Here is a 17,940-nt window from a genome sequence, read left to right as displayed (position 1 = left end):
GAGACCCATACACTGTGCTATCCCTCTGAGAGAAGTGCCATCCTTTGTGAGCGAGTGCTCTGATGGGACCCAACTGGTGGAGTTCTGAGCACAGGGGTTCTGACCAGCCCTCCCTGGCTCCCATTTGCTCCGCCAACCTGAGCATATCTTGCCCCCACCTGTCCCTGCCGGTTTAAGAAGCATTAGTTCTAATACTAGCCAAATTCACTAATCCTGATTCCAGAACCAAGCAAACATTTGAGTTAGGATGCACTCAGTGACGGGGTGAGAATGGAAGAACATTTTATGGCGATGAGAGTCAGAAGTTGGAAGTGGGCCAGAGATTGGCTGGAGATGGGGGTTCGGGTGCAAGAGGTAGGCAGGCATGAGGGTGGGGGCTAGCCGGACAGGTGGTCTGGGGGTACCCAGAGAAGGCGAGGAGGCTGGGCTCTGCGACAGTGTGTGGGATTTCGCTTTGGTCAACTGGCACCGCTCTGCTCCCCCCGCCCCAGCAGGCAGGTAAGCCACCTGGCTTGATTCTGGAACTTTGGGACCACATTGGTGAGCCGAGGTGACCTGTGGTTGGGGACTGCTGTTGCCTAGTCAGAGACTGTAATGTCTGCATCATTCCCAGTCCAGGCTTTGCCAAGAGCAACCTGTGTGCGCATTTTCCTTAACGATTTTTCCCTTAAGTAATAGGACGGGGTTTGATGATCACAGAGCCATGCCTGCTGCTGTGTCCACTCCCCAGGAGACACAGGAGCCATTCTCTGCAGCGCCTTCCCCCTGGGCTGAGAGTTCCTACGTCAGGGGCTGCACCTACTTTGCTTTGGTTTCTCTAGAATCTGACACATACCAAGTGAGCAGCCAATGTCAGTGAACTGAACTGCTTTCTTTTCTTTTCTTTTTTTTTTTAAAAGGGAGAGAGAGAGAGAGAGAGCAGGGAACGAGCGGAAAAAGAGAATCTCAAGTAGACTCCATGCCCAGCACAGAGCCTGACAAGGAGCTCCATCTCATGACCTTGAGGTTATGACCTGAGCCAAAATCAAGAGTTGGGCGCTCAATCAACTGAGCTCCTTGGGGCCCCTTGAACTGCTTTTCGACATGGACGCGTCTCCCAGGCCTCACACAGGCATACCCACCTCCCTGGAATGGGCAGCGGGACAGTGCCTCTCCTGGGCCAGAGCTTTCATTCCCTCCCAGCCCTTGGATTCTCTGCACTTCACTCAGCCTCTTCTGGGTCCAGGGTCTGCAAAACCATGCTAGTTTGTGGGGAAGCCCTGGCAACCCCCCTGCTCTACCTGTTGGCAGGTTCCCACTGCTTCATGGGGTCGTGGCTGGTGAGGCTCTTCAGGGACTTGGTCCCGCTGGACTCATCTCGCTCAGTCTTCACAAAGTCTGCAAGGAAAGAGCAGGAAGGAGCATGTGAGGCCCGGTGTCCAGTGTGGGTCAGGATGGCGTAGATTCTGAGGCCTCACACGAGTTCAGTGATTGACTTCTTGTGCCTGCCATGGCTCCAGAGGGAGGACAGTTGGCATGTGTGATCCAGAGTGATTATTTCATGTGACATTTCCAACTTGTTGGTGTCACAAGGGACAGGCAAGTATTTCTTGGCAGATCCGAATAAAACCAGTATAACGAGGCTCCACAAGAGCATTTGACAACAAAGTCAACCTAATTTAAAGGGAGGGGAAAGAATCTTGAGCAGATTCCTCACAGAGCATGGAGCCTGACATGGGGCTTGATCTCATGACAACCATGAGATCATGACCTGACCTGAAACCAAGAGTCAGATGGATGCTTAACCGACTGAGCCACCCAGGCACCCCTGGAGCAGAAAGGTTTTAATGTGATTAACAGGACTGAAGACTACATGTTCATTTCGATCTCATGACCCTGAGATTATGACCTGAATCGAAATCAAGAGTCAGATGCTCAATCAGCTGAGCTCCTTGGGGCCCCTTGAACTGCTTTCCGACATGGACCCGTCTCCCAGGCCTCACACAGGCACACCCACCTTCCCAGAATGGGCAGCGGGACAGCGCCTCTCCTGGGCCAGAGCTTTCATTCCCTCCCAGCCCTTGGATTCTCTGCACTCCACTCAGCCTCTTCTGGGTCCAGGGTCTGCAAAACCTGGACTACATGTAGGAAAGACTACATGTTCACTTCCAAGTTTTACAATTAGGGCAGGATTCTGAGAAAATTAAAGATGGGAGTCTAAATACTTCTTCACGTTCCAGACTTGCAGAGTCTCCTGGCCGTGTTTCAATATTCCCCAGAGGAGTAGTGACAGTCCTGATCTAAGAGATAAGGTGTCTGCAACTGCCTACTGGGAATCAGCAGGGTCTGCTTTGGGGACAGATTGGAGATGACTCCCCAAGGCTGAGGTTTCACTCGGGGTTAGGAAACACCTCTAATAAGCATTGGTCCCCAAGCGTGGCTGCCCTGATGTCATTTCTGAGAACCACGACAAACGTGTCCTCCCAATGGCTAGCAGAAGCAAGCAAGTGTTATTTTGCAGGATACAAAGATCTGAGGTCAGGTTGGGAGAGATGCTGGGGCACTGTGCCAGGGAAGAGAAGACCACAAGATGCTGCTCTTTTGGATGGTGGCTGGGGCTAGGTAGTGAAAAGCCAAAGACATGTGCTAAGAATGAGGATGGGCGGCCTGTTGGTGTATACGGTGTGTGGAAGCAGTCCAGAAGGTACCATGAGGGCAGGGTGTGGATACGTATGTATGTATGTATGTGTGAGCTGCACACCATGTGGCCACGAGGTAGAACTGGGATCACACAGGAAGTTCTGGAAATTCTAAATCTCTACTGCAGCCATGGCTTCAGTGCCTTCGCCTATCCTTTGGAAAGAGCTGTTCAGGATGAGGCAGGTTTCTTGTGTCTTGGTCCCTTTGGTGGAAGTGCTAACAGGGAGTGACAAGGCCTAAGGGCCTAATACAAGACAAGAGCAGAGTACCTGGAAAATTCACAAGCTTCACATCCTAACAGATGGAAGGTGACTGGGGTCAGGGAATGGTGATGTGTAACCGTGGATGTCTTGTGGTTCCATAGGGAAGTTCCTGAATCAACCCAGAATTGGGTCAGATTGTCTCTCATCTCCCTTCCCATGGAAGATTTCTGTTCTGAGGCCACAGCATGGAGAATATTCCATGGCCGGGCTGAGAGAAACCTCATCCCTGTTCCTTACCCAGCAGCACTGAGGAGGGAGCCGGGGGTGGGGGTGGTCGTGCCCACTTACCGTAGAGTTTCTCCCTCATCTTGCCTTGGGAAGTCTGCAGTTTAATCTCCCCCCGGAAGTGGCCTGTCATCTCTCCGTGGTGGGTGAGGGGCGTATAGATGGGGAGCTGGGTTTCTGTGGCCTCTAACCGTAGAGCAATACAGCCCTCGCCTGCGGAGGTGAGGGGAACAACGGTCACGTCAAGAGCCTGCCATTTCACAGGAGAGACGCTGCTCCTGTGAGGTTTAGCTCCCCCACCCGGAGACTATCCTTGGAAACAAGGTCCAAGGCAGGGATCATTGAATAAACCTTTTGGAACAACTCGGGGGAAACATTTCAAACCGTACAGTGAAATGAACTACATTGGATTAGTTGATGTAAAAAAAAAAAGAAAGAAAGAAAGAAAAGAAAAGAAAAGAAAAAAAGAAAGAAATTAAATCATAGAAAATCCAGCAGAAAAGCAGACTTAACTACTAATCTGATTGCGGGCGGGAATGACAACTTCCCAGGGTTCGAAGCAATGTAAGAAATGACAAAACACACCGACAGCTAAGAGGATGTGAAAGCTTAAAACTTCTGCACAGAGGAAGAAAGGAAAACGTGAGAGATTGACAGCTTCACAAAGGGGGTATTTTATCTAAACCCCACGAGGAACCCCTCGGAATCAAATCCCGGCAGATAACTGGGCATGTAACCCAAGCAGATATTTCACACAAAAAAGAAGTTTAACTGGTTGATTTCAATAAATGGAAAGTAGTTCAGCCTTCAGAGCCATCAAAAATGCAAATTAAGGCAGCACTCAGGGACTCTCTCACAGGGAATTAGCACAAAATGGAAGGAAGTAAAAGAACACCCAGTGCCAGCCAAGCATCTGGGGAAACCTGTTCACTTGGACGTGACAAGGTCAACATGGTAGGACAGAGCCTTTACAGCAACCAGCTTGATAACAAGTGTCAAAAGAGAGTCACCAACCTACTTCTACCCTGTGACCCAGCACACATGGGAACTTATCCTAAACAGATGATCTCAAGGAGTAAAAACGTAGCTGAAGGAAAATAAAAAGTGTTCACAAAGAGACCCGTCTCAGCATGACGGTAACACTAATATAAGTAACTGGAGGCCAATCCATGGACTATGAGGAAGCCATCAAAGGCAGCAATCATGAAGGTGGTGTAGGAGGAGGATCCTGGAAAATTTGTATCACCTAACATGTCTCTCACCAGGTGAAGAAAGCAGAATAGAAAATGGTATCCCCCCCAAAAAAAATAAATAAAAAAATAAAAAAAAAAGAAAAAAGAAAATGGTATCCCTGTGACGATTATAAATATAGAAATCTATGTCTGCCTATGTATTATTATTATTTTTTCTGCCTATGTATTAGAAAGGAAGCATGAAACCAAAATAAAAATGGTTACAGTAGCTGGGAATGAGACTGTGGGTTGGCTTTTTTTCCCTATTATTATGATGATAGGCTGTTTGTATGGATACCAAGACAAAGAAACAGAGGAGGAAGACAGTATTTGAACAAGAAAATGGAACCATCCTTCCTATGTGTCTGTGTCCTACCATCAAAGCTTTAAACATTGTGACTCCACATGCATCCCATCTCTTTGCCCCATCACGAGGGACAGGATCTCCCCGCCACTCCCAGGGCCAGTATAATCCTGTGCCCGGGCTCAGGCTCATAGAAGACCGTGTTCTATTCTGGAGCTGGGTGGCCTGGGTTCTGGTCCAAGGTCACATAGTAGCTGGTCACTCCGCTGCCATGTGACCTTAGACAAGTCACCTCATTTCCTCATCTCTGCGAAGAGTGTAGCAGTTGTACCTATATCCCAGGGCTTTTGGCGGAGCCTAAACAGTGGGCAACCGACATACACGGCCACCTCTTGTGTCCACGGCCTCTCTCCCTGACCTGGCTTCCCTGGATCAGCATCAAGCACATTCAGAATCTTTCCACTGAAAACAAACACCCTCCCCGGATGCAGATTCACATTCTTGCCTGTCTCACACAAGGAGCTGCTCGATCTGGCTCCTGCCTCCAGCCCCTCTCACCCCGGTGTTCTAGCCACATTGTACGTATCAAGTTCTAGGATGAACCCGACACTGGGCTGAAGCCACTGACTGGCTGAAGGCAGTGTCACAGAAAATGACGTTCTCTCTAGTAGGACAGTTAGTGTCTGACTGCCCAGTATGAGCCCCGAGCAATGCCAGGCAGACCTGGGTTCAAATTAGGGCTCAGCTAGTTACTCCCGGTGACTTGGACAAGTCCCTTATCCTCTCTGATCCTCAGTTTACTCACCTGCTGATTGGGAGAATAGTATGTGCTTTATAAGATCTTGTCAGGATCAAATAATTCTTGCAAAGCACCTGACATAGAATCTGACACGAGAAAGACTCAATAAATGAGGTGGTGTGGCTGCTGGCTCTTCCTCCCAGAAGCCCACCAGGGCGGGATGGATGATTTACCAGCATCTATCCCCCTGGCAGCCCTGAGAGCGAGAAAGGAGTGGCACGAGAGCAGGAGGGTGGACTTCCCACGATGGCGATGCCATCGCCTGCCTTACATCATAGGCCACCCGCTAAGAACAGGCACAGCACACATGGCACCTGTCCTGGGACCCTTACCATAGGATTCGTCACTGTCGGAAGACTTGATGCTGATCAGGATGTGCTGGTCCAGCAGGTACTCGGGGTCAGAGATGATGGGCTTCAGCTGCAGAGAAGGGCACGGGGTCAGAGCTGCCCGCTGGGGCAGGTGAGGTGGCTTGTCAGCCTAGACGTGGGGCACCCCTGAGAAAACAGGACTGTAGGTGTTCTTAGTAACCAAATCTGAACATCTGCTTTTCCTGTCAGTAGGAGGGAGCCACACATACACCCTACCTGGCACGCAGAGCTAACTTCTTTCCCTGTATCCCCCCGTCACACTGCATCCCAGCCCCCAGGAGAGAGCTTGACCCCAAGTGTGCTCCCCATTGCCTACCTCCCTACCCCTCCCTTGCAGATCCCAGTATCATGGGGGTGGGAGAAGGTGATAGAAAAGTCTAACGGGACCAAGAACCAGGTCAAAATGCACCTCACTCGCCATGCCAGGCCTCTCCCAGCAGGTGGCATTGCAGGTGGCACACAAGGCCTGCCCTCCATCTGGACAGGATCTACCTGCGGAGGAGCCCCCTGGAGTGTCCTGCAGGCTGTTGGAGGGCGGCTCAGATCCTGCTAGCAGCCCTGTCCCCCTCTTCCTGCTGCTGGCCTCCAGCAGCCCTGCTGGTCTGGCTCAGGGCACGTTTGTGTCAGGCTTTGCACGTTGGGAGACCCTGAACCTCACCACTGTAGGGCTGCATCCGTGCAAGTGCAGGGAGGAGCTTTGTGTGTGCAGTAGCTCCTAAGGCTGTTCCTCACACTGACACCAACCCAGAGGGGGCCTAAGAAAGACACCATATGCTGCTCCAGGGTGCCCCCTTCCTGCCCATCCAGATGCTGAAAGACCCCTTGTGCAAGCCTCTGGTGCCATGTTGACCGACCCTATCTCCATTCAGAAAGTTCTAGAACAACAACAACAAAAGTTCCAGAACAAATGACTGGAAATCACAGCAGGTGCTCAAGGGTGCTCTTGGGGTCCAGAGCAGCACCAAATACTCAGTTCACTGACTTGTAGTGATGACTGACTCAAAGTTAGACCCGGGCAGGGCGCTGCAGATGCAGGAACACCCTGCCTTCTCGGGCAGCAGTGGGAGTGGGGTGGTGATCTGAACAGAAAATGTCTGTGAGGGACACGATCACCATGGTGGGAGTAAGGGTAGAGGGATGGGAGCCTATGTCAGGGTGCCTTGGTGGGACTATAGAGGGTACAGAGAGGGTGCCATCAGGTGACAGAGTTGCATGGAAGATTGGGAGCAGGAGTGAAGGTCCCTCAGGTACTGGGGGTGGGGGCAGCACATGCAGCGGGAGAGTGAGGAGGGGGCCTGGGAGCCACGCTGGGGAGCTTGGGCTTGTTTCATGGGAACACCAGGGTTACCATGGTGTCGACCAGATAAAGAGGGGGATGCCAGGATCAGATGGGTATTCTAGGAAGATCCATCAGGCTTCAGGATGCCTCAGCAAGAAGGCAGGTGGGATGGAGACCCCTGGAGGTTAGCGGGGGGCAGAGAGGAGGGACAGTGGCAGGAGGGAATAGCAGGGCTTGGCAGCAGTGAGGACGTGGGTCAGGGGAACCCTAGGGTCTCCTGGACCAGACTAGAGTACATGTGCTATGTGCACTAGGATGCTGGCATGTTTCCCAACTTGACCTGAGGAGGAAACAAGCTGTTTGGTTGCTGTGTGGGCAGCGGGAGAGAAGGAACAGAAGGGTAGGGTGGGCTGGTGAGGCGGGATGTCACCTCGGAGCCCAAAGCCACCAGGATTCAGGTATCTGAAAAGAGCCCCAGGTTGGGGACTTCTGACAGCTACACTGGCCTTGTGGAGCACCCCAGCCAGAAGTGTTCCCAAATTAGGAGACGCTGTGATGTGGGTACCCACCTCTGCTCTAGAGGTGATGTGGCTTTCTTGTGTGTGGCCCAAGAGTGGGTTCCAATCAACGGTAGGTGCCGGTGTGGGTAGCATGGCCCCCCCAGCCTGCCTATGTCCCACCCCAGCCTGAGGAGAGGAGGGGTTCTTCTACCTGTTTAAGGCCATCTTTTAAAGTTCACCTTGGGGGTCCCCTCTGAGGGAACCTCCCTCCCAAGAGAGCCCCGGGGACCCCCGCCGTGTGTGACAGATCTGCCTGGCCCTGGACTTGCCGCTGCGTGCCCTTCTCTCCTTACGTGACAGACATAGGTCCTACTGCGTTGTGCTTTCAGCATGAACAATCCGATGTGCCCACCATCAGTTCACTATCACAAAAGCTGTTCTGGGTCCCAGGTAGAAAACCATTTTTTTTTTTTTTTTACTCTATGAGAAAGACAAACGTGTTCTCACTAAGGTCTGCCTATGTGTTTTCAATTTCACCCTCTGCTCTCGTGAGGTTATGGACACGTCATATTCTCAGATCCAGTGTTCAAGTGAGAGCCACAGGATTCCCCCCTCTGCCCCTTCATTTGATCCTCTGAGCTGGGCCCGAGCAGGTGAAAGGGCAGTGCAGAGGGATCAGGGCCTGGGGCCTGGGGCCTGGGGCTGTCACTGCAGCTGTGGGACTGTGAGCCAACCTCTCTGAGACCTGCCTCAGTCTCCTTCTTTGTAAAGTCACGTGGTCAGACAAGCCCATCTCTGGATCTCTTCCATGATCCATTATAGGAACCGAAATCCATTTAGGAACATTGGAGCCACTGGGGCTGGCAAATGCCAAGTTGTCCCTGGTACGTCCTATTCCTAATTTACCTTCGGAAGGGTCTCGCCAAACTTCACCACCAACTCCCCTTCGCTTCCTTCTTCGTTTTCTCCTTCCTGACTCTTGACGAAACCTGTCAGAGGACAAGAGGCTGGTTTTCAGAAAACAGAACAAGAGCCAGACAGAAAAAAAAAAAAAAAAAAAAAAAAAGACTCCCAGGGTCACCCCACCCGGACCAATGAAAATATTCTCCATCTTCTCTATGTAGGGGCCACAGCGCCATTCAGGAGTCAGGCTTGTGGGGGATTCTGTTTTGGTGCAGGGGATGGTCATTTGCCAATATGGTTGAATTATTTTTAGGAAAATCAAAGAGATTCCCCTCCTTTCCAGCTTTTTTTTTTTTTTTTTGGAACAAACCAAGCAACAAAGAAATCATCACATCACAGGCAAGGAGATTAGGAAACATGACAGCTCATCCCACGCCACTCAAGATAGCAGCCTTTTGAAATGCTAATTTGAGCTTCCTAATATGCTGTTTCCATAGAAATGTATGCAAATGTCTCGATAGTTTATTAAAAACAGCCGCACGAAAATCCTCATCATTTTTAGAAGTGCCTTTCCCCTGGCTTGGTGACCCGGGCTCTGGAAACTTCATGGAGAAGGTGGGTCTGTTACCAAGCCTGAGCCCGGGGCCAAGTGGGAGAAGGAAGGGGGATAGCGGGGGTGACACATCTGGATTTCTGGAAGGAGCCGTCATCTCATCGCAGAACGCCTCCCTGGGTGGAGTCGTTTCTGCCCTGCACCCCCACCTCTAGACCATCTCAGCGAAGGAGCTGGAAACCACACAGATCTCGCCATGGAACAGCTTTAGACAATATGCCTAGAAATGTCACCCAGAAAGGGTGTTTGCTAAACACAGTTTGTGCTAACGGCTGCTGGCTGGGAGGAGGCTGTCCGTCCCTGGCTTGTTCGGCAATTGCTCCGGACCACCCGAGAAGCCGGCCGGCCTGTAGCAAAGAGCGGAGGCCCGGGGGGAGGAGTGGCAGCCACCGGCCGCTGCCCAGGCCCGCGCTGGCCTCCGCGAGCCCTGGGCCTTTGCCCAGGACCCCCTGGTTGAGTACGAGCCCCAGCCTGTGGCGGGGGACCCCTGAGTGGCTTATGCATTGCCCTGAGGGGCCCGGAGAGGAGCCAGTGGCCCCGTCACCTACAGGGACTGACAGGTCTCTGCCTCAGTGGCTGCTCCGGTCTCTGAGGCTGGGACGGCAGCATCACGGGCCACTGGGGGACGCCCCCACAGCCACTGCCCCTGACCGCTCCTCCCGCGGTCCCCTTGAAGTCCACCTGTGAATCCTTCCCAGAGAGAGAAGCGGGGCAGAGCGCCGTCGATGAAAAGGCACTTATGAGAAAGAGTCCTGCCTGCCCGGCCGAAGGTGGCTCAACACCCACTTACTCTCCAGGCAGCTCGAGTGGAACTCCAGGTAGAACTTGGTCTGGGACTTGGTCTTCAGGGTGGCGAAGCACCTGAGGAACTCGATCTGCCCTTGGCTGTCGACAGTCCCGGGGCCTGGAACAGGGGAGAAAGAGATTTGGCTCCACGACGTGGCCAGAGATGGAGCGTTTTGAATCAGCCCCCACCACCGGGCTCCTTCTCAGTGTCCAGGGAAGGTGAGGTCCAGGTGATGGCGAGGTTCCCCCTGAATCCCAGAGCCCGCCGACTCTCAGCTTTGCCACTGAAACTGTGGCCCTGGCAACGCCTTTCACTTCTGTGCCTCAGTGTCCCCGTTTGTTCTGGCAGAGAGAGCTTGTATAAAGGCTCAGTGGCTCGATACCCAAATCTGTCTCGTTTCGAAGTTCAGGTAACGAGGGCTACTTGCTCATCCTTCCACAGGTTGACTTCCCTCCGCTCCTTATTTACCCCCGTTCCCACCCTAGGGGCTGGCCCGCCGCGGTATTCACCGACGTGAAGCGTTTGCGAGCATCCTCAGGCTGGTTGAGGACACGTTCCGTCCTTCCCTGTAAATTCTGGGCCACCTGAGAGCAAGGGCAGACATTCCCGTCCTCTAGCCCACCCAGCCTTCCTTCTTTCCTTTCTCCCCCCTCTCATCCCGGCTTTATTGAGGAATAACTGGCAAATGTAATTGTGCATATTTAAAGTGTACAACGTGAGGACTTGATACACACGTACACTGTGAAATGCTTACCAAGATCAAGATAATTAACACATCCATCACCCACATAATTAACTGGCTTCTTTCTTTCTTTCTTTCTTTCTTTCTTTCTTTCTTTCTTTCTTTCTTTCTTTCTTTCTTTCGTGTGGTGAGAACACGTAAGATCTGCTTCTAGCGAATCTCAAGCGTACGATACTCTATTATTAGCTGTGGTCATCATACAGACTGTTAGATCCCCAGAACTGATTCATCTGATAACTGAAAGTTTGTACCCTTTGACCTACCCCATTTCCCGCTACCCCCTCCCCCAGCCCCTGGCAACTGCCACTCTATTCTGTTTCTACGAAATTGGCAATTTTTTCCAAGACCCCACATGTAGGTGTGATACCACACACCTATGGTATTTTTTTGTCTGGCTTGCTTCACTCAGCTTTCCTTCATTTCCTTAAACCCCACAGCAAGGCCGGGCTCTGCTGAGGGAGACATTCAACCAACACTCAATCCAGGTAATGGGTATATGTGAGCATCAACTGTGCGCTGAGTCCCGGTGGAGGGAAGGCAAGCCTGACACCGAGGATGTGCTGAGGGTCCTCACTGAGGGTGTGATGGCATGAGCCACCCCGTCAACGCTGTAGGAACTCAGAGACAGCATAGATGGGTGGGAGCCCAGGGAGGCTGGATGGAAGGTTCTAGAGCTAGGAGAGAGACAGGATGGTAGAGTAAGAGTTGTGTGGAGATGGGAGGTCATCCTGCTAGAGCAGATGTTAGACCCAACAGCGTGGAGAAGAGTGGCCCAGAAGACAGTATCCCAGCCTCCCTTATAATCCTCAGGCATGAAGGACACAGAGCCATACAGGCTCCTCCTGCCTCAAGTGAGCCCCCTCCCCCCACCCCCGCCCGCCACAGGCTAATTCCTAAATTAGCCTGGACTGTCTGCTGACCACAGGAGCTGGGGGTGAGCATAGCTCCCCAGTCACTCAGGCCCAGGCTGGGACGAGGGTGGCCTAGTGAGCACGGCTGAGCTACATGATTTGAAAACTTAGCTACAAATCTAAGTATTATTTACTCTTGCGTTTCCCAAGCCCAGTCATCACATCGCATCCTTACAATGTTTACCATCTCCACCTACCAGGCACCCCACCCCCTGTGAATACTGTCTTAATATTTTCTTTAAATAGACTCACTTTTTAAACTTAAGTAAATGTATTTAAACAAGTATACCACATGACTAAATGGAAACCCAGTGATGTTTGCCTTACACAGAGGAGACAAAAGTAAAACATCTTACAACAAGTGTGTTACTGATCATTGTTCATCCATGTCACACCCAGGATTGTTTTTGGACACACCTTGGACAAACATTCATTTACTCAAATGTAAAGACTGAAAAAAACCCGAGGCTTAACAAGCTGACATATTTGCCAAAGAGAGCAAGAATATGCTCTGCCCTGAAATCGCGATCCGGCTTAGATGTGAGGAGTCCCCTTGGATGGAGCGTCGACTTGCCTGGAAGGATGAGCCTCATCTACTGCAGACAATGGATTGCTACAACCAAAAGATGAGGGCCCAAGGCCTCCTGTCTTTGTGGAGGACAGAGGGATGGACATCGCCTGCCACTTACCGTTCTTGGAGACAAACTGCGAGGTGACTCCTGCCTCAAATGTGGCAAAAACAGGGCTGTGGTCACTGGTCATGATGTCACTGGTGCTGCCTGCAGGGGAGGGATGGCATTTCTAAGCAGGGAAGGAAAAACCCTTCCAGTCAAATCAAGGATGGCAAACCCACAGCAGAAATCAACTTATATTTATGGAAGCCTCCAGAAGTTTCACGCTCTTGCACCTGTTGTTTCCAATGAACTTCCACCACCATGCTCGAAAGTCTCAGTGGAAGTGTGTGACACTCTGTCCTCCATGGCAAAAATGTGCCTGTGCTAGAGACACATGAGTTTTTAAATACATCATGGGGTGTGAACTGTGGAGACTTATCTGGTCTCAGTACTTTGTCACATTACTGAGCTCATGGCCCAGAGTGGGAGGGGGGTTTAGGTCAGGGTCTCCTGGTGACAGAGATGGCACCTTCCCCCATCCCACAGTGCCTCATAGTACTGGGAGAGAGTAGTAGGTGATGAAGTGTATACACCTCTTTTAAGGAACAGGGGCTCAGGGAGCAGGGCATGTTTGGAGGACGTAAGGGAAAGAACACAGTTCTAGAGATACTGAGGTCTAAGTGCTTATAATAGAGCCACATGAAGATGTCTGGCTGGGTCCTCAGGGCTGGAGATTTATCTTTAGGTTTGGAGCGATGTTAGGTGGAAGCAGAAGCCATGAGGATTTCTGGGCTCCTCAGGGGAGGCAACAAGATGCAAGTCCAGGCCACACTGGCCAGTAATGTGCAAAAAGAAGCAGCACAGGAGACCAAGAAGGCATTAAGACAATTAACATCATCTTCCAGAAAGTTCTTACAGATCAGCAAAAGGTAAACATCCTACCCTTCAACTAACCAGAGGGTATAGGCAGAAAATTCCAAACAAAAAACAGATGGCTAAGAAACATGGACAAAAATGCTCACGTGCTCCAGACCAAGGGAAAGATGATTGAAACAACAAGACAGAAGGAAGAACAGTCAGACGGAGCAAAGTGGGGGCACTGGTACTGGAGGGCTGGACTAGGGGGCCCAGGTGAGGTTAGCCAGGGGAGGAGGAGGACACCCCTCCTCTGAGACAGGAAGGCATAGGTAGGAGGGGCGCCAGCCTAAGTCACGCTTGGATGTGGGTAGAGGTCAGGGAGGGTCCAGTGCTGTGTGAAGCGGGAGACTGGGCTGGGGTGGGGAGTCAGGCTGAGCGTGGGGAGCAGCAGAAGAGGGGGTGTTCCAGCGAGAAGTTAATGGGAAGACAAGCAGGGTTTTAAAAATATTCTATTTTTGGACACCTGGGTGGCTCAGCAGTTAGGCGGCTGCCTTCAGCTTGGGTCGTGATCCCAGGATCTGGGATCGAGTCCCGTATTGGGCTCCCTGGAGGGAGTCTGCTTTTCCCTATGTCTGTGTCTCTGCTTCTCTCTCTCTCTGTGTCTCTCATGAATAAATAAATCAATCTTTAAAATAAAAATTTTCTTTTTTTAAAAAAAGATTTTATTGATTTATTTGAGAGAGAGCACAAGGCGGAGGAAGGGACAAGGGAGAGGGAGAGGCAGAGCAGGGAGCCCGAAGCAGGGCTCGATCCTGGGACCTGGGATCATGACCTGAGCCAAAGGCAGACTCTTAACTGACTGAGCCACCCAGGTGCCCCTCAAAATGTTCTTAACCCTATTTTGTGTATGTATTGAATGCACGTCATTAGCACTACGGTGCCTGTGCCCTAGAAACTGGGAAGGTGACAGTGACCTCAGTGGCCTCTCTGTAACCACACTCTGTACTGTCCTCCTCCCACAACTGAGTCTGGGCTTAGCTATGTGACTTCTTTTGACCAGCAGGACATGAGCTAAAGTGAGGCAAGCAGAGACCTAAAAAGCTCTTCCACATCTGGGACTTGCAGATATGGGGTCCCTGGGACCCGGAAGAAGCCTGGACTGGTCTGTGGGATGATTAACAACAAGGCTGAGTTACCAGCATTGCCCCTGCTGACAGCCAGCCAACCAGCCGGCCAACCCCCAATCCAGGGTGTGGGGGAGCTCCTGGCCTGAGCGTGCCCAGCCAACACCAAACAGAGCAGAGATGAACAGACCCAAGTTTGGCCCAGCAAATCAAGCTTGCAAATTTTCAAGGTGCTTTGTTACACAGCATTAGGTAACTGATACATCCTATTTGTGCCAATCAACCACCATTAGACTCAAGCTTCCAGCTGACCCCATTTCCTGAGCTCGAGACATTCATTTTTTCTTTCCCAATTTCTTGCTCACCTTCAACTCATTAAACCCTTCCACGCTGCACCCTCCAGAATTCAGTGAAATAACAGTAAAATTCCCTACATTTTCAACTTTCCTTTCATGTTCTATACCTGGTCCTTTCTGGAAGATATTGCAGCCTCTTAAGGGAGGGCTGATTCTCTGCTCCCTCCCTCATACGTGGGGAGAGTGGGAAGGTGTGTCCTCCCTGCCCCAGGGCCATGCCACTTCCAGGGCAATCTCCCTTTGTTTCCCTAAAAACCTCCACTATGGAGCTGTTCTGAATGCCAAGTTCAGGTTCAAAGAGCAGAAATGTGGGACACCTGGGGGGCTCAGTGGTTGAGTCCCACATCTGGCTCCTCACAGGGAGCCTGCTTCTTCCTCTGCCTGTGTCTCTTATGAATAAATAAATAAAATCTTAAAAAAAAAAAAAAGCAGAAATGCTACCAGCCAGCACATTCCCCTGAATCTCTGTTGCAGAAACAGACGGTGGCATCTTCCTAGAGATGAGAATTGGCAGGACTCATGGAGTTGCAGATGTGGGAAGAGAGGCAGCGCTGAGAAATGGGATGATTAACAGGAAAGATGGGCCTTCTGAGGTCTGGAAGGCGGGACGATTCCTGGGCTGTGGCTACGGGGGTGGGATGCCTTTCCACACATCTAAAGGTGCAAAGTTTGTCTTGTGAAATTACTTCTGGGAGACAGAGCTCAGGTGCTAGGGGAGTGCAGGGTGCACGCCTTCCCAGAGCACTTGTTCTGGTCCCTTCTGGGAAGCAGGAGGCATGCATAGGGGCACCTGGGTGGCTCAGTCAGTTGAGCATCTATCTGCCTTTGGCTCAGAGTCATGGTCCCAGGGTCCTGGGATGGAGCCCCACATCAGGCTCCCTGCTCAGCAAGGAGTCTGCTTCTCCCTCTGCCCCTCCTCCCCACTCATGTTCTCTCTCTGTCTGAAATAAAATAAATAAAATCATTAAAGAAAAAAAAGAAAGGAATGTATATCAGTTCACCCTGATGGGACCTGAGTTAAATATGGAGATTTGTCAGTCCCCAGAGAGAGGATGGGAGCCACAAAGGTGGTCACTGGGCAGCAGCAAGTCCCCCCTTTGAGTGGGTGGGGCAGGGCTGAGGTCAAGGACAGTCCAGCAGGGGTTCTGGGCCTGTGACTTGGGTCACATGAGGGATACGATGGGAACAAGGATGGGCCTCCTTCAGGTGTCATTGTCTGGGTGTTTGCAATGTTTTCAAAATAATATCACAATTCTCGGTCAGTAAAGTGTGTTCAAGGTAATTTTGCTCTGAACTTTTAACTACACAGTACAGAATAGTTCCAAAAATATGGGAAAATAAGAAGTAGCTTTTAAGAATATGCATTCAAGGGCAGCCCAGGTGGCTCAGCAGTTTAGCGCCACCTTCAGAGACCCGGGATCGAGTCCCACGTCAGGCTCCCTGCATGGAGCCTGCTTCTCCCTCTGACTGTGCCTCTGGTTCTCTCTCTCTCTCTGTATTGCTCATGAATAAATAAATGAAATCTTAAAAAAAAAAAAGCACTCAAGCAATTAAGAATTCCTTCAAGAGATTTTAAAACTTCTAGGGTCAATCATTATTTAGTTGTTTGACAAATTTTTCCATAATTATTTATTTTAATAATGCATATTATGGCTTTTTCAGCAACTTAATTCAATTTATTATTTTTATTTTTTAAAAAAGACTTTATTTATTCATTTGAGAGAGAGAAAGACAAGAGCAGAAGGAGAGAGACAAGCAGATTGCACTGAGCACGAAGCCCAACATGGGGCTCAATCTTGGGACCCCAATATCATGACCTGAGCCGAAATCAAGAGACCGATGCTTAGTTAATCTCTATCTTTACATCTTCAATTTATCTTTAAATCTTCATAAATACGTGTGTGTGTACTCATCATATGGGTAATGTTTACCCATATGAATTTCCAATATCGGGCTATATTTGACCTGTGAAAATACTACTTTTATGTGGTTCAAACCTGTTTTTGAAAGAAATAACTCTTAAGGATGCCTGGGTGGCTTAGTTGGTTGAGCATCTACATTTAGCCCATGTCGGGCTCCTTGCTCAGTGTCTGCCTGCCTGCTTCTCCCTCTGCCTGCAGCTCCCCCTGCTTGTGCTCTCTCTGTCAAATAAATAAAATCTTACAAAAAAAAAAACCAAACAAACAAAAACCAAACAAACAAACAAAACCAAGTCTGGATTTCTTTTTAAAAGGGCTCTATAGTTCCATTGTTTCCCAATGCAGAGACACTTATCATGCTGCAGCCTCAGACAGGAGAGGATGATGCATCAATGCCTCCAGGTCACCTGACCAGGGCTGCTGGGACTTCTCCCATTTTACAGATAGACAGACTGGAGCCTATCAGTCCCGGGCGCGTGAACCTCACAAGCTGCCACTCACCGTAGGACTGACACACCACATGCACGAGCGGGTAGGATTTCCAGAGGACTCGGTCACACCAGGAAGGCAGGTTGTACTTCATCTGTGAATCAAAGTCATGAGCTTTGTAAAATGCCTGCTAATGTAATATATACATATTATATATATATAATAATAATATATATTATTATTATTATATATATATATCAGTAAAAGAAAAGATTAACTCGTGAACTCTAATCCTTGAATTCATGTGCCGTGCGGTCTTTATAGATTTGCTCCACAGGTGGCCTTCAACCCTTTTCATTTGCCTTAAATCCCGAGTCCACTGCCACGTGCACCCCCTTTTCTTCCGCTTTGGAAGATCGACTCACCTGGCTATGGGCCCATACCTATCCTCCTCACTATTTCTGAATTTCTTGTTCTTCCATTCTCATACTTTTTTTTCTGACTCAAATGAACCCCACAACTTGTACTTTCAACCCAGTCTCTGCTTCTCTTTTCCAGCTACTTGCTTAATAACAACACTCCAGCCACTCACTCCCATTTACACAGCCGTCTACCTATCTTCTGATCCAGCCGGGCAGCCATCTACTTATTCACCCACCTACCTGCCCACCATTCATCATCCATACACCCATCCATCCATCCATCCATCCATCCCCCATCCACCCATCCATCCATCCACATATCCATCCACCTGTTTGCACATCCATCTGCCCATCCAATCACTCCAACAATATATGTTAAAACAAGCCCTCTCCAGGCTATACTGGCGAGCAAGATGCCCACAGGGTGTGATAGAGAAGGCAAACAGGCAACATCTTCTATCCCTTTAAGTTCTAGCTCTTTCTCTCCTCCCTATAAATGTAAAGGTACTCACCCTAAAATAGCCTACCCCTATCATCTCCTTCAATTACTTTTCTCTTTTTACCCATTTTCTTTCAAGAATGTTCTATTTTCATTGCCTCTACTTTTGGA

At 50.1% G+C, this 17,940-nt stretch overlaps 1 protein-coding gene across 1 annotated transcript in view; it reads right to left on the bottom strand.

The window, feature by feature from the left end:
- Positions 1-17,940, bottom strand: part of INPP5D (inositol polyphosphate-5-phosphatase D) — a 119,625-nt gene that overhangs the window by 8,491 nt on the left and 93,194 nt on the right. Inside the window, exons 18-24 of the mRNA XM_025463479.3 lie at positions 16,981-17,062; positions 12,298-12,387; positions 9,959-10,072; positions 8,559-8,641; positions 5,835-5,922; positions 3,231-3,380; positions 1,281-1,377 (exon numbers count right to left, since the gene is read on the bottom strand). Of these exons, the coding sequence (XP_025319264.1) occupies positions 1,281-1,377; positions 3,231-3,380; positions 5,835-5,922; positions 8,559-8,641; positions 9,959-10,072; positions 12,298-12,387; positions 16,981-17,062 (704 nt within the window). The remainder of the gene's footprint in view (positions 1-1,280; positions 1,378-3,230; positions 3,381-5,834; positions 5,923-8,558; positions 8,642-9,958; positions 10,073-12,297; positions 12,388-16,980; positions 17,063-17,940) is intronic.

This window comes from Canis lupus, chromosome 25, assembly GCF_003254725.2.
Source record: "Canis lupus dingo isolate Sandy chromosome 25, ASM325472v2, whole genome shotgun sequence".
NCBI classification, from domain to species: Eukaryota; Metazoa; Chordata; class Mammalia; order Carnivora; family Canidae; genus Canis; species Canis lupus.
Note: the sequence above shows the minus strand (reverse complement) of the source record. Positions and strands in the feature narration are given on the sequence as shown.